The sequence below is a fragment of the Micromys minutus genome, assembly GCF_963924665.1.
Source record: "Micromys minutus genome assembly, chromosome: 8".
In the NCBI taxonomy this organism is placed as follows: domain Eukaryota; kingdom Metazoa; phylum Chordata; class Mammalia; order Rodentia; family Muridae; genus Micromys; species Micromys minutus.
Window position 1 is genome coordinate 19,704,807 of NC_137977.1, and position 22,560 is coordinate 19,727,366.

The 22,560-nt window shown below is 47.7% G+C and overlaps 1 protein-coding gene and 1 pseudogene across 4 annotated transcripts in view; one reads left to right on the plus strand and one right to left on the minus strand.

The window, feature by feature from the left end:
• The first annotated feature begins 7,150 nt into the window (after positions 1-7,150).
• LIMS2 (LIM zinc finger domain containing 2) overlaps positions 7,151-22,560 on the plus strand; it is a 33,460-nt gene continuing 18,050 nt past the window's right edge. The window contains exons 1-2 of one of the 3 annotated variants that reach the window (XM_080920440.1): positions 14,455-14,658; positions 22,384-22,509. In XM_080920440.1, coding sequence (XP_080776566.1) covers positions 14,648-14,658; positions 22,384-22,509 — 137 coding nt within the window. In that variant the 5' untranslated portion in view covers positions 14,455-14,647. Of the gene's footprint in view, positions 7,318-14,454; positions 14,659-22,383; positions 22,510-22,560 lie in introns of those variants that run through there. The other 2 variants (XM_080920442.1, XM_080920441.1) reach the window with 2 other exon arrangements.
• Positions 7,962-14,649, minus strand: LOC308423759 (transcription factor BTF3-like; annotated as a pseudogene). Its single transcript has 2 exons — positions 14,626-14,649; positions 7,962-8,516 (listed from the first exon to the last, which is right to left on the minus strand). The product of its transcript is annotated as a transcription factor BTF3-like (transcript).

The following is a 22,560-nucleotide window of genomic DNA, read 5'->3' on the forward strand; positions in this document are numbered from 1 at the left end:
AGGTAGTCAGCAATAGCTGCTTCATCTCACAGAGGCTGAGAAATCAGGCAGTTGTTAAGTCCAAGAGTCTGGAGGCCTCAGCCCGAAGTTCATTCTGATACCGGGAATTAGCAGCAACAGAGATCAGCTTGTTGAGAGAGTAAAGTGGAGTTTTCTTCTGAGTTCTTTTATCAGGGCTGCCACAAAAAGGTGCCTCAAATAATCCGATCAAGAAACGTTCCTCCTAGTAGTTCCTCCGGCAGCTTTTAGTTGATTTCTGACTCAGTTGACAGCCAAGATTAACCTCCACAAGTCTACCTCTTGTCAAGGTGACGTCTGATCACTTCTCCTTATATCCCATTTTATTTCCAAATGCAGCAAGTTGTAAGCTCATATTCTGCCTGATATGATATAATTGTCTCATGGACTACCTCAAACATATCATTTCTTCCAAACAGCAAAGTCCCTTGAAGAATGTTTGGTCTTTCAATGTCCCATAACCTGAATCTGATAATATGTATTTCCACCAACTTTGTTTCAGTCAGTGTGTTTTACATATAAACAAGCAGAAAGGAAACACCAATATCTGCTTAATGTGCATGTGTGCGTCTCTACAAACATCTGGAACAGAGCAGGACTGTGCTGGTACAGCTAAACACCCGAGCTAAAGTCACATGGGAGGAGACAGCCTCAATTGAGAACGTGTCCCCACAGAATTGACCAGCGGGTAAGCCTGTGGGGGCCTTTTCTTAATAATTGATGTGGGCGGGCCCAGCTCACTGAGGGCAGTACCACTCCTGTGGAGGTGGTTGTAGATGGTATAAGAACACAAGCCACGAGGAGCAAGCCAGTAAGCAGCATGACTCCAAGACCTCTGCATCGGCTCCTGTCTCCAAGTTCCTGCCTTGAGTTACTTCCCTGACTTCCATGGATGATGAATTATAAACGATAAAATAAACCCTTTCTTCCACAGATTACTTGAGTCATGGTATTTTTTTTTTTTTTTTAATCACAGCAATAGAGCCACTAAGGCATGGACGGAAATGCTTGTGTCGGTTCTAACCCTCATCACCAACTGATCCTGTGTGCGGCTCACCTACCCTCAGCTGGCACCTCAGCAAATTTTGGTTCTTTGCATGGAGGGGTGACCAGCACCTTCATTCCTGAGGGGTCTGGGCCATTTACCACGCAGCCTGGATTGGATTATTCTCATCGACACGGTTCACGAGCTCTGACCTCCTTCAGCCGCACACAAGTTAGAGGGTCCTAATCTTTTCTAACCAGCGTCCTCAGTTTAACTGCTGACACGCTCCAAGGCAGCAGTTTAAGTTAGCTGTTCGGATGATGAGGGTTTCATCTTTGACACCTTGAGTGCTGTGGCTCCTGGAGGATGGTACACTTATAAGCCTTTATATGGAGCCAGCGAATGTTTGTTTTTTTGATCACTGAGTATATTCTTTTCCCTTTTTTTCCTTATCCAGAGGTGCTAGAACTAACCAGTCAACATCATTGCTTACTTCACATTCCCACAAGTGGGCAAACATTTAGATACAGAGTTAACAAATTCTTTGTTCCTCACAAGAAATGAACCTGGGGTATACAATGCATTTATCTTTACAGTGCTTTAGTTTATACAATGTACTTTCAGTGCCCTCTGTGCTCCCAAGAGAGTCTCTAGTAAGTTCAGGTTTTGTTGAGTTGGGGAGCTAGCTCCAGATACTACCAAGTCAACTAGAGAAATTCATCCTTACAAGTTCTCTTTCTTTAAAACCAGCTCCTGCCCCCACAACAGTCTGCATTAGTCTAAGTTCTCTATAAGAACGGAAGAATTACTACCCCTTGGATGTCAAGTGTTGCCAAGTTAACATATCTGAGTAGCCCAACAATGGCTGCTCAGTCCCCAAAGCAGAGAGTTTCAGTTGTCCTCAGTATGGTGGCGAGGACCTGGAGGTTTCCTGAGGGATGCTGGTCTTCAGTCTACACCAGAAGCCTAAAGATGTTGGTTCTAGTAGCAGTGAAGAAATTTAGTGACAGCAGGGTAGATGCACCAGGAGACTGGGGGAGGGCAGGCAAAACCAGGGTTTTCTTTTTCCACGTCCCCTTTATCTAGACTGCCAACAGACGCTGCCATCTACATTTAGGGTAAACCTTCTGCCGCAGATAATCTGATCAAGGACAACCCCTCACCCAGTGTCCAGCAGCTTGCCCTTCACTTGATTCCAGACTTAGTCAAGTTGATAATCAAGATTAATATAACACCCAGAGACCCACAATCCTGGCCAAACATTCCCCTGGACAATAAGCTACCCCAATGCCAAAGAAATAAAGAAACCAGACTTTAAAACAAAGCCTTATGTATCCCTAGGGGGCTGCAAGACCACGTGTGTGCCCAAGGCAACATTTTGAAAAGTGATCAAAATGAGGAAGCCTAGTATTTGGCTATGGTTGAGTGTAGGAAACAAAGGAAAACAGAACAAATGATTGCAGAATTCAGTGTGTACATGCGTATCAGTAGTACAGGGTAAAAAAACAAAAACCAATATTCAAAAACTCTTCATACACCACACACACAAAACAACAACACAAACTTACTTTGGCCAGTTTTGGAGATGGCTTGTTCAGGAGAACGCTTACCTTGTAATCATGGTGGACCTGAGGTTGATCCCTAGAACTCATGAGATAAAAGAGCAAAACAAGAAGCTGGGCATGGTGTTGTGCAGCTGCCACCCCAGTTTCAAAGAGACAGAGACAGAGAGACAAATCCCTGGTGCTGCAGGCCAGCTAGCCTAGAATACTTGGGGAGTTACAGAGAGAGACTCCTCAAAACAACAACAAAATAAAGGTACATGCTTTCTGAAGAACAACAGTAGAGGTTGTCCTCTGGCCCACACATCACACACACATCACACACACACACACACACACACACACACACACAAATTGCCCAAGAGGCCTTTCCTGCAACTTTTAGCCAATAAATAGCTTAAACTGATTTTGAGTGAATTCTATGTAGCTAGGCTAAAAGATTTACAAAACGTGGGTTTTTGCAGAAGTTCACTTTAGAAGAAATAGTCTTCATAAAATGATTCAAACCACTAAGCAATTAAATGACAAAACAAATCCTTGTCACCAGTTGCCATGGGAACTCATTCAGAGTTGTTACAGTAGTTTGAATGTCCAGCTGGTCAGGGTGGCTGGGAGGCCCAAGCAGTAAGTTACTTGAGCCTGGCCATCCTGAGGTATGCAGTAAGTCTCAGGTCAGTCTGGGCTACAGAGTGAGACCTTGTCTCAAACAGTCCAGTTTTACATCTACAACTCTAGTTCCAGCGGATTAGAGGTTTCTGAGTTCCAAAGACTCCTATGTACGCATGGTACATGTACACACACACACACACACACACACACACACACACACACACACACACCATAAAAAATAAAGCAGCAAATAAAAATTGCTTTTAAAAACATCTAAATATTGAGACTTATTTAGTAAAATCTTGGCCACTTGTACACATTTAATTCAGGAGTAGAAGTGTTGTGCAGAAATGATATTTGAATTTCTCTGAACCCTGGGAATGTGATGTAAACATAGGTGGCCAGCATAGGAACAAGAAACTTTCCAAAATATTTAAAACAACTTACTTTTGACAAATATTTGCTGGGCAGCATTTCTGAATGGAGCTCTGTTCTTGGTCCAGAGAGTGAGGCCAGCAAGAGGAAAGAAGTCTGCATTCAGGTCCACAGCTTATTTATAACTTACCGGCTGCTTGTTTTAGACAAAGCCGCACAGTACCACCTCTCTGCCCGGATAACTATCCAAAGCTTGCTGCATGACTACCCAGGCCTTAGCTAGGTTCTGCACTGTATGACAGTGCACAGTCCCACCTCAAGGGGTTTAGGGTTCGATTGAAAAACACCATCTGGGGAGCAGGAATATGGCTTAGTGGGTAGTGTGCCAGCATCTAACAGGTACTGAGAGCCTGGAGGCAGGCCTCTGACCTGCTATGTTAGACACCTCAGTGTGCTGGCTCCTCCTTTTCCTTTCTTCTTCTTCTTCTTCTTCTTTTTTAAGATTTATTTATTTATTTATTTTAAGTGAGTTGAGTATGTTGGTTTTTTTTTTTTTTTTTTTTTTTTTTTTTTTGGATATTCTCTGTATTTACGTTTCAAATGTTATCCCCTCCTCCGTCCCCTTCCTCTCTCACTCCCCTTGCTTCCATATAGGTGCTCCCTCTCCCAATTATCTTCTCCCACCTCAGATCCTTGGCATTCCCCTACAAGCCTTCACTGGACCAAAGGCCTCTCCTCCCATTGATGCCAGACAGTGCTATCCTTTGTTACATATGCAACTGGAGCCATGGGTCTCTCCATGTGTGCTTAGTAATTGGCGTTTTAGTCTGGGAGTTGTAGAGGGTTTGGTTGGTTGATGATTTGTTCTTCCCATGGCGTTGCAGACCTTTTCAGCTCCTTCAGTCCTTTCTCTAGCTCTTTCATTGGGGTCCCCATGTTCAGTCCGATGGTTAGCTGCAAGCATCCTCCTCTGTATCAGTATGTCTCTGGCAGAGCCTCTGAGGAGGCATCAATATCAGGCTCCTGCCAGTAAGCACTTCTTGGCATCAGCAATAGTGTGTGGGTTTGGTGGCTGCATGTGGGATGGATCCCCAGGTGAGGCAGTCTCTGGATGATCTTTTCTCCAACCATTGCTCTATTTGTCCCTGTATTTCCTCCCTTGAGTGTTCTCCCTTTTAAGAAGGAGTGAGATATCCACATTCTGGCCTTCCTTCCTTTTGAGCTTCACAATGTCTGTGAATTGCTTCTGGGTATTTTGGGCTTTTTGGGCTAGTATCCACTTATCTGTGAATGCATACCACGTGTGCTCTTTTGTGATAGGGTTATCTCACTCAGGATGATAGCTTCTAGTTACATCTATTTGCCTAAAAATTTCATGAAGCCATTGTGAGTACACTGTTGTTTTCTTCAGACACACCAGAAGAAGGCTTCAGATTCCATTATAGATAGTTGTGAGCCACCTGTTGCTGGGAATTGAACCCAGGATGAACAGTCAGTGCTCTTAACCACTGAGCCATCCCTCCAGCCTGTGCTGGCTGGTCTTATGTCAACTTTGATATACAACCTAGAATTATATGAAAAGAGGGAACCTAAACTGAGAAAATGCCTTTGTAAGATCAGGCTGTAAGGTACTTTCTTAATTAGTGATTGATGGCAGTGATGGAGTTTATAAAGTGTGGCCCTTTAGGAGTAGGTGTGTCACCGTGGGTGTGGACTATAAGACCATCATTTTAGCTGTCTGTAAGTGAGTATTCTTCTGGCAGCCTTCAGATGAAGATGTAGAACTCTCAGCTCCTCCTGCACCGTGCCTGCCTGGATGCTGCCATGTTTCCACCTTGATGATAATAGACTGAACCTCTGACCCTGTAAAGCCACCCCCAGTTAAATGTTGTCATAAATTTATAAGACTTGCTTTGGTCATGGTGTCTGTTCATATCAGGAAGACCCTAAGACAGTGGAGGATGTTGTTCCATCCCTGGGCTAGTGGTCCTGGATTCTAAAAAGCAGACTGAGCAAGCAGCCTGGCAGCAGTGCACACTTTTGACCCCTGTACTTGGAAGGGAGAGGCAAGTAGATCTCTGAGTTTTGGCCAGCCTGGTCTATAGAGGGAGTTCAGGACAGCCTGGGCTACACAGAGAAACTCTGTCTCAAACAAACAAACAAACAAACAAAAACAAGAAAGAAAAACAAAAAAGAAATCTGACTGAGTAAGCCATGGGGAGCAAGACCATAAGCAGCACCCTCCATGAGCTCTGCACCAGCTCCTGCCCTGTCCGAGCTTCATCCTGCCCTCCTTCAATGATGAACAGCCATGTGGAAGTATAAGCCAAATAAACCTTTTCTTCCTCAACTTGCTTTTTGGTCATGATGTTTCGTCACAGCAATAGCAGTTCTAAGTAAGACACTCGGCCGTTTGTCTCTGCTTTCTGAGACCTAGCACAGTGCATGTGACTCCTGGAATCTCTTCCTAGCAGGTCCTGGGATAGTATCTGACGTCTGCAGCAGTGAAAGGAGCTGCTGTGACTGTAGCATCAGGGAAGCTCAGCTTGGAACCAAGAGGGTGACAAAATTCTATCAGCAAAGACACTGTGACTTTACAAACACAAAACTATCACATAGGTTAGAGTTGCAGCTTAGCTGTTACAGTGCTTGTCCAAAGCAAAGGAAAGGCTGGATTCCATCCCCAGCATAGCATGAAGCAAGTGTGGTGCTGGCTGTGATCCCAATACCTGGGAGATGGAGGCAGGAGAATTAGAAAGTCAAGACCATCCTTGTCTACATAGTGAGTTCAAGGCCAGTCTGGGCTAAAGGAAACTATTTTGTAAAACATCAAACAAAGTGATTAAAGAGTGACTAAGTGACTAAGAGCCCTTGCTGCTTTTTCAGGGGACCTGAGTTCAGTTTCCATCGCCCACATGGTGTTTGGCAACCATCTGTAACTCTGGTTCTGGGGAACCAGGTGCCCTGTTCTGGCATCTGAGGGCACCAGGAACACATACAGTACACATATATGCATGCAGACAAAACACTCATACACATAGAAACAAATAGATATTTAAAACGAAAAGTAGCAAGTAACACAAGCCAGGGATAATTAAGTGTACACGTCAGCCTGCATGATTGGGTAATGGTGCTGGGGTGACTTTTTCCTTCCTATCCATGCACATATTCTAGCGCAGCAAGATTTTCATAGCAGAAAACCATAAATAAAAAATAATTAAGATAATAGAACTGGTCTAGAGACGTTTCTGCTTCCAGGGGAAGCAATACTTAGTGGAGGCATCTTGATGGCTGTGGCCCTGTCATTGTTTCACCATGAGCTCCATTTTCTTGGCCATCTGCCCCGTGAACATTGACCTTCCTGAGGGCTCATGACCTCTTTACCCCAGGAAGAATTCATGTTTCTTTGCCAAGCCCTCTGAAACCAGAGGACACTGTCACCCGCTTTTGTCCTGTCATCCTGAATCTCCAGGAAGGCAGGCTTTTCCTTCCTAAACTTGTGTCCTAGCTCGTCCTTGGCTGACCCCAAAGTGCTTCCGGCCACACCTTCTAGGCTTGGACCTCAGGCCAAGTCTCCTGCGGAGGCAGAGGTGAGACTGGAGCTGAGCGTCTGGGAGCTCCTGTGGTGGACACTTCGGTTACCTCCAGTCTCTCTCCATGTGGCTGTGACAGACAGGCTGAGCAACTGCTGTTGCCCTTGGAGGAGCTACAGGCAGCTGTCAGGGAAGGAGGGCCCCAGGGAAGCAGAGCATCGTCTCTGCCACCAAGGTAAAGAAAAGCTGTGATATGGGAGTGACAGATTGGGAGGGTCCTTCTGCTAGCCAACTTTGATCCTCTGCCTGCCCTGAATCTCCCTGCCATCCCTTCTGCCCTAAATGCTGTGCTCATGTTGCTAGGTGGGGAAGGAAACAGCTCTAGGCTTTCTGCCCTCCTGGGGCTTGTCAATGTGGTAGCTCAGTCAGCTACACACTGGATCTTCTCCCGGGGCACGCTGGCTTTGGGGAGTGGTAGGGTGGACTGCTGACCTTTTTGGTGAAGAGGTTTGGCAAGTTCTGATGAGAAGCTTGCCCATCAGGATTGGTTGTCACAATGTGAAAGAAGAAGAAAATGTATCTTGGTTTGTTGCTGAGATGGTCTTAGGAACAGTTGAGTAGCTGTGGCCCTGCGGGGAAACTCTTGTTTGTGGCCAGTTCAATCCTTTTTATCCCTTTGTGCTGGAGATGGTGCCCAGGGCCAATGAATTAGGTATAAGCGAAAACTTAAAAGAGCATAGTGCCTGGAGGGCTTGGGCTTAAAAATATTAGAGATCTAGATTTTATCAGATCCATGATAAACAATCTATATAATATGATATAAATATAGCAGCTCCTGTGACTTCTGCAAATGTCACCTTCTTCTGAAGTTGCTTCAGTTCAGTTTGCCTCATTCTCAGAAGCCTCATCAGAATTCTCCACCAGATCTGGAACTTCATCATCATCCTCCTCTCCAGTAGCAAGTGGTGCTTTTCCATCACAGATTGTTTGGGCAGAGTTTCATTCAGCCAGTCTCCTTAAACTAGTCAGACTGTCTGCACCGAGCTGGTTTAGGATGCTGGGAAGCGTTTCTGTCAGCTGCTTGGTCTCAGCGTGGCCTGGAATGGTGAAGGTGTTTGCTGCCAGAGACGCCTGAACTTTAGGGTTGTTAAAATGGATCTCTGTTCCTTGGTTTGTACACACGTTCACCTCTTCAACACTAGAGATATTGTTTACCGCTCACTTCTTTAAGGAGAACGGCAGTTTCTATTGTCGGCTGTGGCTGTTTGTCAACCACCTTCTTTCTACGAACAGTTCCTTTCCCACCAATGCTCACTGTGTCTGCAGTTAGGCGAGTTTTTCCTGGTTCCTGATTGTTTCTTTCACCTTGTTGGAGTGGGAATGGAGCAGCTCAGGGGAATAAGGTTCACGATCAGGGGGTCTCGGGCAGGCCAGCTAGATAAGACGCCCACTCTTGAATATTAAGGGCCATTTGGCACTGCTTTTGTTGAACCGCATCTGTCCCAGCTGAGACGTGCAGATAGAATGGTGTCTTCCTCCTCAGGTTTTGGTCCAGCTCTAGGCTGAGCTGATGACACTCTCAAGAGCAGGGATGATTGGAAACATGGCTCAGTTGATAAAGGTTTCACCTCGAGGAAGGAGGGTCAGAGTTTCACCCTCAGAGCCTGTGAAAACCCTCAGCACAGTGAATTCCAGGGCTCAGGAAGCAGAGACATCAGGATGCTTGGCTCTAGAAAAGAGTAGGAAAAAGTTGGATGGCTCCAGAATTGGTGCTCTGGCCTCCACATGTATGTGTATGTACAACTACACATACACACACACACACACACACACACACACAGAGAGAGAGAGAGAGAGAGAGAGAGAGAGAGAGAGAGAAGGAGGCGAAGGAGCAATAGAATGATAGGGAACAAATATGAACATAGTACTATGACATGTATGAAAATGTCACAATTAGACTTATTATTTTGTGTGCTAACTAATAAGGTTAAAAAAAAAAGTATCTATTCTGCCCATCCTGAACGCCTACCAGTTTTATGAAGTTTTATTCAACATGCACCTCAGAGATATGAACTGAACTGATAAAAATTCTATATGAAACTGCATGAGTTACCCTTTGAAAATGTGCTTGTCTGAACAGTGATCTCCCCCAAGTCTGCTTTGTAAGTCTATCAACTTTGTTTAACTGGGGAGACATCTCGGTCAGTAAAATGCTTGGCCTTCAAATATGAAGTTCTGAGTTTGATCCTAAAACTCTTTTAAAAAACAAAAAGCTTGTGGCATATGCTTGCAATCTCAGAGCTGGGGAGGCAGAGACAGGGGGGCCCTGGAACTCACTGGCCGGCCAGCCTAGCTTACTAGGTGAGTTCCAGCTCAGCGAGAGACACCGTTGAAAAAAATAAAACATGGTGAAGGGTTAGGAAGGTATCCAACTATGACTACTGGCCGCTGTATGCACACGGACATACGTCATCAGTAAATGCATGAACACATAAACAAGGTTTTCTGTGATAGATTTTTTTCCCCAACACATAAATAATACTAGTCAAAAAATGGGAACTTACAGTGAACCAAAGCAAAAACTCTACCAATGTCTAACTTGCTGAGCCAATGGCTTTCTTTGGGTTAGGAGTGGCTGAGGTGACTTAACCGGAGTAGGGATGACTCAAGAGCAGATATGTCACCCCCAAAGCCCACCCTGGGCTGCAGCCCTGGAGCTCTATGGGAAGGCAGCAGGAGGCTGACAATCCAAGAATTCTTCTCCCTGGGAGGGAGCTGGGAGAGTCTTCCAAGTTCTGTCCTCCTAGACCTGTGACATCATTCTTGTTTACCTCCTGAGGCTCACGAGCCTACTCCTCCCTGCTGGAGCCAGTGCTTCAGTTTGGAGGAGACTGCCAGACAGCACTAGGTCATGCACAGACTTACCCTTTGGCTTTCAACAGTTAATATTTGACCAGGAAACCATTCCTAGCACCCAGGCCTTAACATGGCCTTCTATATAAACAATGTAACTAAACCTTGATTCTTTTAAGTGAGTCGAGGAGATTAGGGAAGTTTACTGCTTTTAAAACGAATCAGTCCTATAACCATAAGGTGTCTCACATCCTTCTAGAGAAGTCAAAATGTGACCCCTGCAAAGTATCCCCCTCCCCAAACCAGGAGAAACTAAAGCAAAGCAAATCCCTGGAGGGCATGCATCAGCCAGACTGAAAACCCATCAACATTATTTTTCAATCAGTAGTCATTTTAAACATCCAGAACACCACTGAATGACAAAGAGGCCACTTGGAAAGGTGTGACTGGTGTTCTTTTTAAGGATGACAACACTTTCTGGTTTTTGATTTGTTTTTGAGGCGGGATCTTACTATATAGCACTGGCTCATCTAGAACCACATGGAACACTGTGGTAGAAAGAAACAGATAAAGAAATGTAATATAGCTCAAAGGAATGAAAGACAAGGTTTACTCTGGAGCATACACGAGTGACCGTGCCGCAGGGACACAGACTTAGGTTACTCCTCCGCGACTCAGTGTTTTACCCACCAATGTCCTGAGAAGGAAACGTGGGAGTGTGGGAAAACAAGAACCAGCTGCCTCGGAGCCCACATTCTTCCCAGCAACAACAAAAAACTGAGTGCCCAGAGGAGTAAAAATGGGTATTTACTGAAACAGATAAGCATTTATTCATTGATTTTTTTTTTTTTTTTTTTTGATTGAAAGAAATGTATTTAAAGCATGCTGTCAGGAAGGGTGGTGTCCACAGAGCCAAGTGGGCTCTGAACTGGTCCTTGTAGGCTTCCCAGACTGTTTTTCCTTCAATCCCTTGTGAGCTTTCCTTCTCTCATGGATTGTTAGTTTTGCTCCATGAGGACAAAGGGAGCAGAGACTATGGACAGAGGTGGGGTTCGGGGTGGGGGTTCGGAAGCCCTGTGAGTACATATGGTGAAGACAGCGATCAGCCGTAGGGAGGCAGATCAACTTCATTTGGGGTGATTCAAGGTTTATATTATTGTGAGGGGATGGGGCGGGGCAGAAAAAAATTTCAGGATGGACAAAGGTCATTGGCTGAAAGCTTAGGGTACCAAAATGCCTCATTAGCATGGGGAAGCATTTCAGGAATCTCAGGTGCTAGCTGAATGTGTTCTTACCAGGAGAAAGGAAGTTAGTTGAACCTGTAATCTAACTAAGGCAATGGTGAATTTCTGCAGGTAGAGGTGGGGGGGGGGGTTGAATTCCCCAAAGTGAGAGTAGGAGAAGCCCTGCCAAAAACAATGGTAGACTTCGACCTTAATTAGCAGAGTTTTCCCACAGTCCCTCTCCCCACATTTCATTTCCTCAGCTCCAACAGAAAATGCCCACAAACAGATGATATTTGACTGAAATAGTCACACAAATACATGCCCAGTGAATGGCTTTGTCTTGATAGGTGGTCCTGGATAATGAATGGGTGGCCTTGTTGGTTGAGCTCTTTCCAGATATTATGTGAGATTATCTCCTTCCCATGTAGGAATGCTATTTTTCTTTCTCCTACCTTTTCCTTGACTACCTACTCCTTACTAACTTTTCGCAGAAATCACCCATAACCTAGAGGAAGGGGAGAGAGCTTAGGTCGACCAGCCATCAGGGAGCTCTCACGTCTACCTCAGATGATTCAGTTAAGAGAATTCTTCACAGTGGTGTCCAACTATCAAGGCTTTAGTTGATTCTATAGTCCAGTTGACAACCAAGATTAGTCATCACAGAATGTATATGTGTTTGGAGCACATGCCATGGGTCCCTTACGGAGGTCAGGAGACAGTTTAGGGGAGTTAGTGCTTCTGCCCTGTGGGCTCTGGGGACAGAATTCAGTTTGTCAGGCGCCTTTACCCACTGTCACATCTTACCACACTCATTTTCTCCTTTCACTTCACTCTGGAAACCTATTCAAGGAATGGTGCCACAAACATTCAGAGTCTCTTTCCTCAATGAGCCCAAGTCAGATAATCCCAGACTTGCCCAGGGATTAGTTTCCATAGCGATTCTAGAATTCTCTCGTGTTGACAAGATTAATTAGCACACTCTGGAAGGCCTGCAAACCCTGCTCATTCTCTTCACCTAAGACTCTAGATAGAAGCTCAAGGAAGACAACCGAGGCACTTGGAGACCTCAAGTTCGCTTTGTCCTCACTTACTGGTCTGGCGTGGTGGCTAAGGGGTAATCAGGGGTCTCTTTGCTTTAAGCTCCTGCTCTGCCCTTGGTAAGCTTCTGTACCTGCATTTCCTTCTGGGACCACCCCTTTTGTCACTCTGTCCTGTCCTTGGTCTTAGACATCTCAGAACCCACCTGGGCTCTGGTCCCCTGAGTCACAGCATGCATGTGATTCAAGCCTTTCTGAGTGCCTGACCTCTCCTCAGCCCAGACACAGTCCAATGCCACCCCGTCCCTTGCCTTGGCCTCACGGAGCTGTGTGCTTCTCCTCCTTCTCCCCCCCTTCCTCCTCCTCCTCTTCCTCCTCCTCTCAGGGCAGTAATAATACCTTACTGCTTCCTGGGCTCAGCCTGTCTCTAGGGTACCTGTTCCCCTTCCTCTCTAATAGGGCTGGATATGGAGCCCTCACTGTCCTGGGCCAGCCCTTACTCATCCAGATCATTTCCTGTCCTTAGAGATAGAGACCAGCATTCCCTAGCGTCTTAGGTTTGTGGCACCCCCATCTCTTTCCTTGTATGTGTCTGTATGGATGCAGGTGTGTGTCCACATCCGTATCGACACCAGTTCTAGCACTTGAAAACTGAAGTGTCTGATCCCTTTGCCCCCTGCCAAAGGCAACACGTATTCCTTGCAGGAAGTGCCCAGTAGCTATTAATCGGGATGTCTTAGTATCCACTGTGCCCCCACTGGAGGAGCTAGCATTTGGAAGTTCTATATCTCCAGTGGGGCTAAGTAATACCCTTTGAGTAGCAGGCAGACAACCATCCACCCATAGGCAGACCCCTGCATGGCCACGTCACACAACAATCATACAATGCCCCTGTGTGGTGAATGAGTACAGAGGCCTGGGGAGGACACTGGGTGTTTAATGAATCATTCTTCACTCTAGTCCTTTGCTCTGGGTCTAGACTGGCAGTCAGTAAGCCCCCCACGGGTCCTCTTGCCTCTGCCCTCTTCAGCACCGGGGTTTTAGGCACACAGGACCAACTCCAACTTTTCTACACGGTGGGGATTTGAACTCAGATCCTCGTGCTTTGTCCATGAACCATCTTTTCAGGCTCTGTCTTTGACTTTTTATTCTCACTGATTTCCTGATTCCCACAAGACCTCTGAACTTGATTAAACCACCCAGAAGTCAGTTTCTGCTCAGCCTTGGATGCCTATTCCTCTGGGTTGACAATTGTGGAAACATTTCTCTTAACACTGGCAGGGGAACCACAGAATCTTTCACACTTTGTGTTTAACCAACCCTCAAATTACAACTGGGCAGAAAGAGCCAAGACAAATGAAAAAAAAAAAAAAAAAAAGCAACCAATATCATGTGTAGACCCTGCTCTTTGGTGATGTACGTACCTGAGAACAGCTTCTCCAAGCAGAAATTCCCTACAGCTTTTATATCACCACATCATTTTAGGGCTGATACTCTCTGGGTTTGATTTTTATTAAGAAATACCGAAGGCTGTCTCAGTGGGTGGCGTGCTTAGCTAGAAGGCACAAAGCTCTGGCTTCCATCCTTGGCTTTGTATAAACTGAGTCCCTTTCAGTAATCCCAGGAGGGGGAGGCAGGGGGAGGAGGATCAGGAGCTCAGGTGATTCTTGACTACATAAAAGGGTTTTTGAGGACATCATGAATTACATAAAACCTTGTCCACAACAAACAAACAAACTGCGCTTTTTTTCAGGAGAGAGCGCCGGTGGTAGGTCTAAAGGCAGATTAAACTCACCACGCAGAAAAGATATCCTGGGTTTTGTCCTCTCTGAGAGGGGACAGCACATACTAGGGGAGGAATAAAATGCCTTAATGCCCAGGGAGGGAGCTGGTGCCTAGAAATGTTCTGGAGGCATAAATCTGACGGTTTTTCCTGCCTGGGGCGGCCGCGGGAACGCCAAGGACGTGCGCTCGCTCGCTTGCTCGCTCGCTCGCTCGCTCTGGCGGTCTCAGTTTTGCCTTCCTAACACACCCTTAAAAGTGTCTCGGTGGAGGTGGGGGAGAGTATAGGGAGGGTGGATGGGGTGGAAGGGGGGGGTGAATGGGGGTGGGGTGCGAACTTGTGCATGTTTATTATAACTTCATTCCCTTTAAAAGGAAAAGTATGCCCGGAATCCGGGAGGTGGCAACAGAGTCCGGGTTGTGAGGACGTGACCGACCCACTCAAGTCGGGAGTCTCCAGTGTCAGTTTCTAGTGTTCCCAGGGTTGACACTAGCACCAGCATTCCCTGTACCCCTTGAGGTTGTCCCCTGCACTCCTCGTCCCAGCTGTGGGCTGGGTGGAGCCGCCCTCGCGGTTTGGGCGTGTTCCTCTCTCTGCCCTGACCGTGAGTCCTCTGTCAGGGACACAGCGAGTGGACTGCTGACCAGTACTAGGCGCGCGGCCACCATGACGGGAAGGTAACAGATGCCTTGAGTTACGGGTGGAGGGTGACGTGGTCCCGGACAGATGCGGGACAGCGGATCATGGCGGGAAGTCCCGCGGCCCCATTGCTCCCACGCTGCAAATTCCCTCTGGGAATGAGAGGGTCGGGCAGGGGGTTCCATTCTTTTCCTTGAGATCCTGTGTGGGCACTGGCAGGTGTAGTTCTAGGGCCAGCGATCCCCCTCACCCAGACCAGGGACTTGTCTGAGGTCACCAGCCAATTGAAGCCTTAAAATGTAGCTGGAGAGCACAGGACTTTCCTGGCAGCCCGTGTGTGATCCCGGGTAACAATCACTCTAATTGCCTTCACTGTAAACCAGGGGTAAAGGATGTCTAGGTACCTGCGGGGAACTGTCTCTAAACCCTAAGTGTAGAGGCTGGGCGAGGAGCAGAGACTATCCCTCCAGCCTGCCCCGGGTAGGGATCTCAGGTCTCTTTGTACAGGATCAAGACAATTCAAGTTCCAGAACTGGGCCACAAGTCCGTATGAGTCCAGCCAGTTTTGGCCTCTGCAGTTACTTCTGGAACATGACTGGGTACAAGTGTGTGACTCAAAGCTGGGCTGGAAAGGGTGGTCCTGGAGTTCGGGAACCTCTTCTAAGAGCTGGCAGAAACGATTTCTCTGTGTCTTGCTACACTGGCGCTCCTGAGAAGCCCTGTCCCTTCTGCAATGTTCTTAGGGAAAGGGTCCTGGGTCCTGGGAGTCAGGGCAACACCCAGCGGTTGTGGGGTAATGGCCTGAAGATCCCTTGAGGCACAAAATAGTACACTGCCTCAGGGACACACTGCTGCTTACCACGACTAAGGTGTGGCTGTGAGTCCTTGGGTAGCCCTGGATTCGGAAACACTATGTACCCTGTCACAGTGTGAGACCCGCCCTTCCCTCCTGCTTTCCCGTGCTTCCTCCCCAGCCTGAGGTCTGAGTGTTCCCTCAGCGGGAAGACTGTTCACAGTCTGCTTCTGTGTGCAGTGTAATGCAAGGACCTGTCCCACCCCAGGAAGGTGGTAGGGGTCTTCCCACAGACTGCCGTGGTCCCTTCTGTCACCTTGGCTTCCCACCCCAAAGTCCCTGTTGGCTCCCTCTACCCACAGTCCTCAGCTTTGAAAGAAAAGCAGCCACAGAGTCAGGCACCCAGCTATATCTTAAGCTGAAAGTGGGTCCAGCAGAGTAGACACGAGACTCCTGTTAAACTGAGGTCCCTCGGCCTTATCTGGACTGGTCTGTCATGGGCAGTTAGCAAGGAGAAAATTCAGGAAGGTTTTTGGTGGCGGAAGATGAGCTCAGAAGATCTGCTGGCCATGGGGTCACACGGGGACAAGGAGCTCTTTTCTGCTCTGGGTACAATTGCTCATCCCAGAAGACAGAGAAACCCCTAGACATGGAAGCCACAGCAACGCAGGACACGGCCACAGTGCCCCTTGTCAGAGATGCCATCTTTGAGCATTTTGGTGACGCTCCTCAGTTCTTCAAGCATTTCCTAGCTCATGTTTTGTTAAGCATCTGCGAGATACCACTGTCCACCACAGGTTCCAGGCTTGGCTTCCCTTCCTTGCGCACACACAGATCCTAGGCAGGCTGATCTGGGAGGAACAGAGCTTACTCAGACTTTGGAGAGGGTGATCTCTTCTTGTCCCAGGAGCTATGGAGGCTCTTTAGCTTCATACACGGTGTCCGTTGCTTCATGCCTGGATCCTGCGCCCCCTACTAGTCCTTCACGCTGCTTGGAGACATACTGTGTCTGTGTCTCAGATACACCTTCTCTGCTCACACCTCTCAGGACCCTCCTTGTCACCACTCCCCCGGACAATGACAGGCAAGAGCAGAAGAGAGGGCTTTGGGCAGTCGTCAGAGAGGACCTGGAATAGCATCCTTTGTAAATGCACCCATTGGCACTGTGCAGAGAAAGGGCTGCAAGGAGACAGGGAAGACAACCAGGAAGCCAGCAGCCAGGGAGACAGGAGAAGATGGGGTTGGGAGGCAGGGTCAGGGCCTCTTGGAGGTGGGGTAGACAGGACGTACCATAATCCACAGCTATTTCCCAAGAGCCACTTCACCGCCTCATCTTAGTATGCTGCTGCTGTCATGGGGTCACTCTGGGACGCCTCGTTCCCACTGGTCTCACCCTTTGCACTGTCTTGCTCAGCTCAGATCCAAGGGAGATTGGGGCCATGCTCTATCCCGTCACAAGCTGCCTGGTTCTGGCCGGCTCTGGGCTAGTGCTGTGGCTGTGACCTTTCTACTGGCAGTGTGCTCTCAGACGTAACCACTCATACTTCGGACAGGCTGACTTGTTTCACCGGCACTGTTCTGTCACTGCTGTCGTTCGTTGGTCCTGTTTGAAAAAAAAATCTCTCCAGAGACCCATTTGCTACATCCATGCCCCCAGGAGCTTCAACACAGATCTTGCCATATTTACCTCTGAGTGGCAAAACAGACCCATTTTTCTGCTTCTCCCTTGTCTTAACCCCCTTGGATTGCTTAACATTTGCTGAACTTGATGCACACACCCATCTAACTCATTCAGACGGACAGAGACTCTCCTACAGTCCCACCACGGGGTCAGAAAAGCCGCTCAAACCTTTAACAGCTCTGAATGAACTTCGTAACTCTCTCTGATGAACAGTTTTACTTGGATCCTCTCATCAAATACCGAATCTCTTCTGTGCCCTTTTCTCCATAATGTCTGTTCTCTCTCTCTTCCAGTCAAGTGACTAATTGCCTCTTTGTCTCAAAGGGGAATGGGGGATTCTATTATTCAGTTTCTTTGCTTTCATAGTGTCTAGATTAAGCCCACCCCTATGTCCTGCAGCCTCACGAGTCCTGCAGTGACAGACTCTCTCATGGGTTATTTAAAAGGCTTCCCCAATTCATGCAGTTCAGAGTATTCCCTGGTTATCACAGTTTCCTGTACTGGGCCTTTATTAATGTCCCCATCTGCATCCTGAACCATACATTTTCAATTCTCTATTAAAGCTTAAACAAGGATCTCTTCTATAGTTTCTCTCGTGTTCTCATAACCCCTCAAGGGTTCCAGGCTTTTGGATTCCTGGAAGAGCTCCTTAGCATAGACATAATTTACACTTTGCCATATGTGCATTCTGCAAGCTGTAAGAATGATTGGCTGGCACCCTAATCTTATCCTCACCTTCCCACTTTCCCCATTAGTAGCTACTGCAGAGGGTTTCTGCACCCCTTTTCCCCACTGTGATTCCTCCCTTATGTGTGGCAAGTTTGGTTTTGCTGGGAAGATCACGTGCCTCATCACATACTTTATCATCTACAAAAAAGGCCATGTAGCGGCTAGCACAGCCTGTTAGGACTCTGTCCCACATAGTACTTGCAGGGTTCAAGGTCCGTTTTCTAATGTATCAGCTGCTTGAGTTGGGGGGGGTCCCCATACTTGCATGTATGACTCCATTTATCAAGGAGACACACCACCCCATACCACACAGAGGAAGATGGCTACCTTAGGATTTCTCCCTAAGGCTGTTCTTCTTTGGAATGCTTTGCTTGTATGTTTTATTGCGAAACTGCAGGGAGCATGCAAATACCATTACAGGAAAGAGGTAGATTGTCCCAACGTAGACAGTCTAGAGGGGCTGCTTCTCAGGTGCTCCACCCTCACACCGATAGTCCTCAGTTGCATGCCTATTCTCTCTCTCTCTCTCTCTCTCTCTCATTCATACACACACACACACACACACACACACACACACACACACACACTTGCGAATGTGCACAAAAGCAAATAAGTTAATAAATAAATAAATGTTAAAGTCAGGCTGGCCAATTTAGTTTGTAGTTCAAGATAACAACCTTGAACTTCTGATCTGCTTGTTCCCACCTCTGGAGTGCTGGGGTTAGTTATAACTGTGAGCCCCCATATTCCCATGTCCTTAAAACAATGTCTGAGAGTCCTGGTTCTAGCATTTATGGTTTCCATAAGGGAGAGGCTGAGGTACTTTAGAGGCATACACTCAAGCTGGTTGAGAAAACTCTGCCTAAGCTTCTGTATGTCAAAGAGTGGGTATGTAGGCATTTGGAAACTTTTGTCTTTTCTGGACTCAGCCTCTAAATGCCCTTTAAAAAATATTTGTTGAATCAATCATTGTTGGGCAACTTTGGAATTGGCTGTACTTGCAAATTATATTCTGGGCAAGGCTTGCTAATGTGTACCGTTCTGTCTCTGGATTTGCTGAAGTGTGTTCCTGGCACCTGAATGCCAAAGGCTGGCCCCGCACAGTGGTTGATCGTTGGTTGTCAGGAACGATGGTGACTGGTTATTTAGGGTCTTATCAGGAAGGCTCACAGGGACAGCTAAGAATTCCATACTGTGACTTCAGGGCTTCGTTTGGAATGCTTGGCTGTTTTGTGTGTGTGCACTTGTGGGCAGTTGAATATGTGGGTGACCGCGTGGAGCAGGTATGGCAACCAGAGGCAACCTTTGATGGTATTCCTCAGGTGCCTTCCTGTTATTTATGTATTTAAGGCAGAATCTCTTATTTGTCTAGAAGTTCACCATGTTGTCCAGGACAGTTGGCCAGGGAGCTTCCAGAGATCTGTCTTCTTTTGCTTTGCTCTCCACCCCTTCTCCGCACCACCACTATGTCAGCAATGTGGGGTTCCAAGTTGTGGACCCCTGCGCTTGACTTTTTACACTGGTGTTGGGGGTCAGAACACAGGACGCAGGTCCCGGCACTAGCAAGTCAAGCGCTTCACCAACTGAGCCGTTCTTAAGTATGGGCCCTTAGCTCTTGGTTGGCCAAGATCTTAGAGGACAAGAGCCCAGGATTTGGGCTTGAAGTTGGTATTCATGCTGCAAGCTCCCAGAGAAGAAAGCAAGGTGGCCTGTGGACAAGTGTGGGGCCTGCAGTTGTTTCTCTTTCTCCTCTCCTTCTCCTTCCTCTTCCCCTTCATCATCATCATCATCATCATCATCTTCTTCTTCTTCTTCTTCTTCTTCTTCCTCCTCCTCCTCCTCCTCCTCCTCCTCCTCCTCCTCCTCCTTCTCTTCCTCTTTCTTCTCTTCCTCCTCTTCCCCCTCCTCTTTTTCTCTTCTCCTCCTCTCCCTTCTCCTCCTCTTCCTCTTCTCTCTGCCTCCTTCTCCTCTTCCCCTTCTTCTTCAACTTTTAGACACAGTCTCATTTTGTGGCCCTGGTGGTCTGAAACTCATGATGTAGATATGGTGGTCTTGATTGAACTCACAGGAATCCTCCTGTCTCAGCCTCTCATGTGCTAGGATTAAAGGCATATGCCACCATATCCTACTTATCGGGAAGTTTCTTAAACTGGTCCAAGGATTCTTAAAGGGCTTGTCCTCCCCACTCCCCATCGCAGTGTGCCCAAGAGCTCAGGTTCCCTATTGTCAGTCAGGGGCAGACTGAACCCTGCCCTGTTTTGGGATCTGCCCAGCCCCTCCCCTTCCCCCAGCTTTCTGGGAGCTGGCTGTGCTCGAAGCAGGAACAATATCCTTTCTATTTCAGATTTGACCCTACTGCCCTTTAGCGATTCATAACTTGAGCTCCTGTCTATACAGAGGAGGCTCCCATTGTTATGCCCTGTTGGGGGGAGGTGGAGGGGTGGGAGTAGGGTTGGGGAGGAGGTGGCTGACAGCCTGGCCTGGGCTAATGGCCAGGCTAGCTGGGTGGGGGCTGTACCTGCAGAGCCCCGCTTCCAACCAAGCTGGGATTACCGTGAGTTCAGGTAAATGGGGAGAGGCTGGGTGGGGTTACAGACAACAATGGCCGGAAAAACTTGTTCTTGCCTGCAGTACTTGCTTCGGAAACCCCTCCTCGTCCTTTGGAGAGGCTGGCCACCCAAGGCACAGGAACTGGGCTGGGTTGGAGACAGGGTCAAGGGAGCTGGCGCCACTTGTTGGGAGTTGAGTTTGATGTCGTCTATAGCTTAGATAGGTTAAGTCATCTGAGACCAGTTTACAGACCATCCCTTCGGTGACTTTCCAATTGAGATTATTTTGTTTTTATGAGACAGTCTCATGTGTTCCAGGCTAGCCTTGGCTCACAATGTAGCCAAGGATGATTTGGGACTTTTGATCCAGCCTCCACCTTCCAAATAGTGGGATTACAGACTAGGATATATGTCATGCTGAGGGCTGAACCCAGGACTTGGAGGATGTTAGATAAGCACTCTACCGACTGAACCACATCCTCGGCTACAGAATGGGCAATTTTATTGTCACTTTATGGAGGCTTAAACCTGGGTTCCACTGGTCAAAGGCATTACTAATTAAACCATGGTTGTTGTTTCAGCACAGGTTAGACAGACTAAAGCTGTAACTGTTGGATTCCTAGGAACTTGTCAGGGTAGAGAAGACAATTAGCAACAGCAGAGTTTGGGATGGTCCCCATAGTAGCTCAGAGGGTTAACCTGGGTGAGGAGGATTCTGGGAGTATTTTAGGAGAACAGAGGACATAGCTCCTAGACAGGTGCCTCAGGGCCATCTGTCTGGAAGAGACTGTAGAAAGCTAGGGAGAGAGATCTACGGGGCTGTGGGCACAGGGACACTGGCATTAAGAAACAAATGGACCCAAAGGAGGAGATGGAGAAAGAGTGGAGGAAGAGGACCAGGGAGCCACAGTCACAGGTGAGCAGGCAAAGGACCTGATAACAAGAGAGGCAAAGATAGTTCACCTCACTCAGGTTCCTCTGAACTTCCTACCAATCACAGGGAAGTGGGATGGCGGAGCTGGAGGACTGAGCCCTGGAAAAGGTCGTAGCAGGAAAGGCGGGGCTGCCTCTATGTAAACACTGGGGACTGAGCCACTGCAGAAACATCTGCAGGAGGACCCAATTGAGGACTGCTTGTGACACCAGCGTTCCTTTAGGAGGACCTGCAGGGTTGGGGGGGCGAATTGGTGCAGCGTCAAACAGACTCCGGGAGCAGGTGGGATACTGCAGTGAGCTCATCTGAGCGATGCTGCAAGTTCCCTCAGTACTCTCCACCCACACCCCTACTGGTTCCAAGAAGGCATCTTTTCTAAACAGCAGCTCCTGATTGACTGACATTATTCGCACCAACAATCCTTGTTCTCTCGGGCAGTCCTCAGTTAGGTCCTCCTACAGGAGATGTCTCTGCAGCAGGATGGCCCCCGGTGATAACACAGAAGCAGCCCTGCCATTCCTGCCTCACAGAGCCACATCCTCAGCTCCTTGTCCAAGGCGGAATGATAATTTCCTGGCATTTACATTGTGAGAAATAGGGCTGTCTTTGTGTCAAAACCTACTTATCATGTGCAGCCTGGTGACCTCTGTGGCTGATGTGATCAGGGAGACAGGCCAAATCATCCCAGGGGTAGACGCTGCTGACTGGAGGAAACTTCTGCTGGAAACTTAGAGGCTGTGCTTGCTATGGAAGGGGCTCTCTTTACCCCCAAACCTGGCTAGTGTTGGAAATAGTGCAGACACAGCAAATGCCCAAGGGAAGCAGCTTGAATACAACAGAGACACTTCTGCAGACACTGCCTTTCAGAGACAGCTGATGTTGGACCCATTTTACAGACGAGGGAAGAAAAGTTCACATGTCTTTGATGCTTGGGCTAGGTATTGTCACCATGACAGAAATACTGCTTAAGAGAGGCTTTGCTTGGCTCACAGCCATAATTTGCTTTCTGTTGCTGTGATAGACCACACTGACCGGAAGCAACTTGAGGGAAAAAGGGTTTCTTTGGCTTCCACACAGGATCAGTCTATCTTTGAGGGATGGAACTGGAACTCAAGCAGGAGCCGAGGCAGGAACCACAGGGGAAAGCTGCTCGCCGGCCAGTTTGACAGATGCAACTCCTCAGCTGAGATTCCCTCTTCCCAGGTGTTTCTAGTTTGTGTTAAATTGACAAAAAAACAAAAACCAGTACGTGCC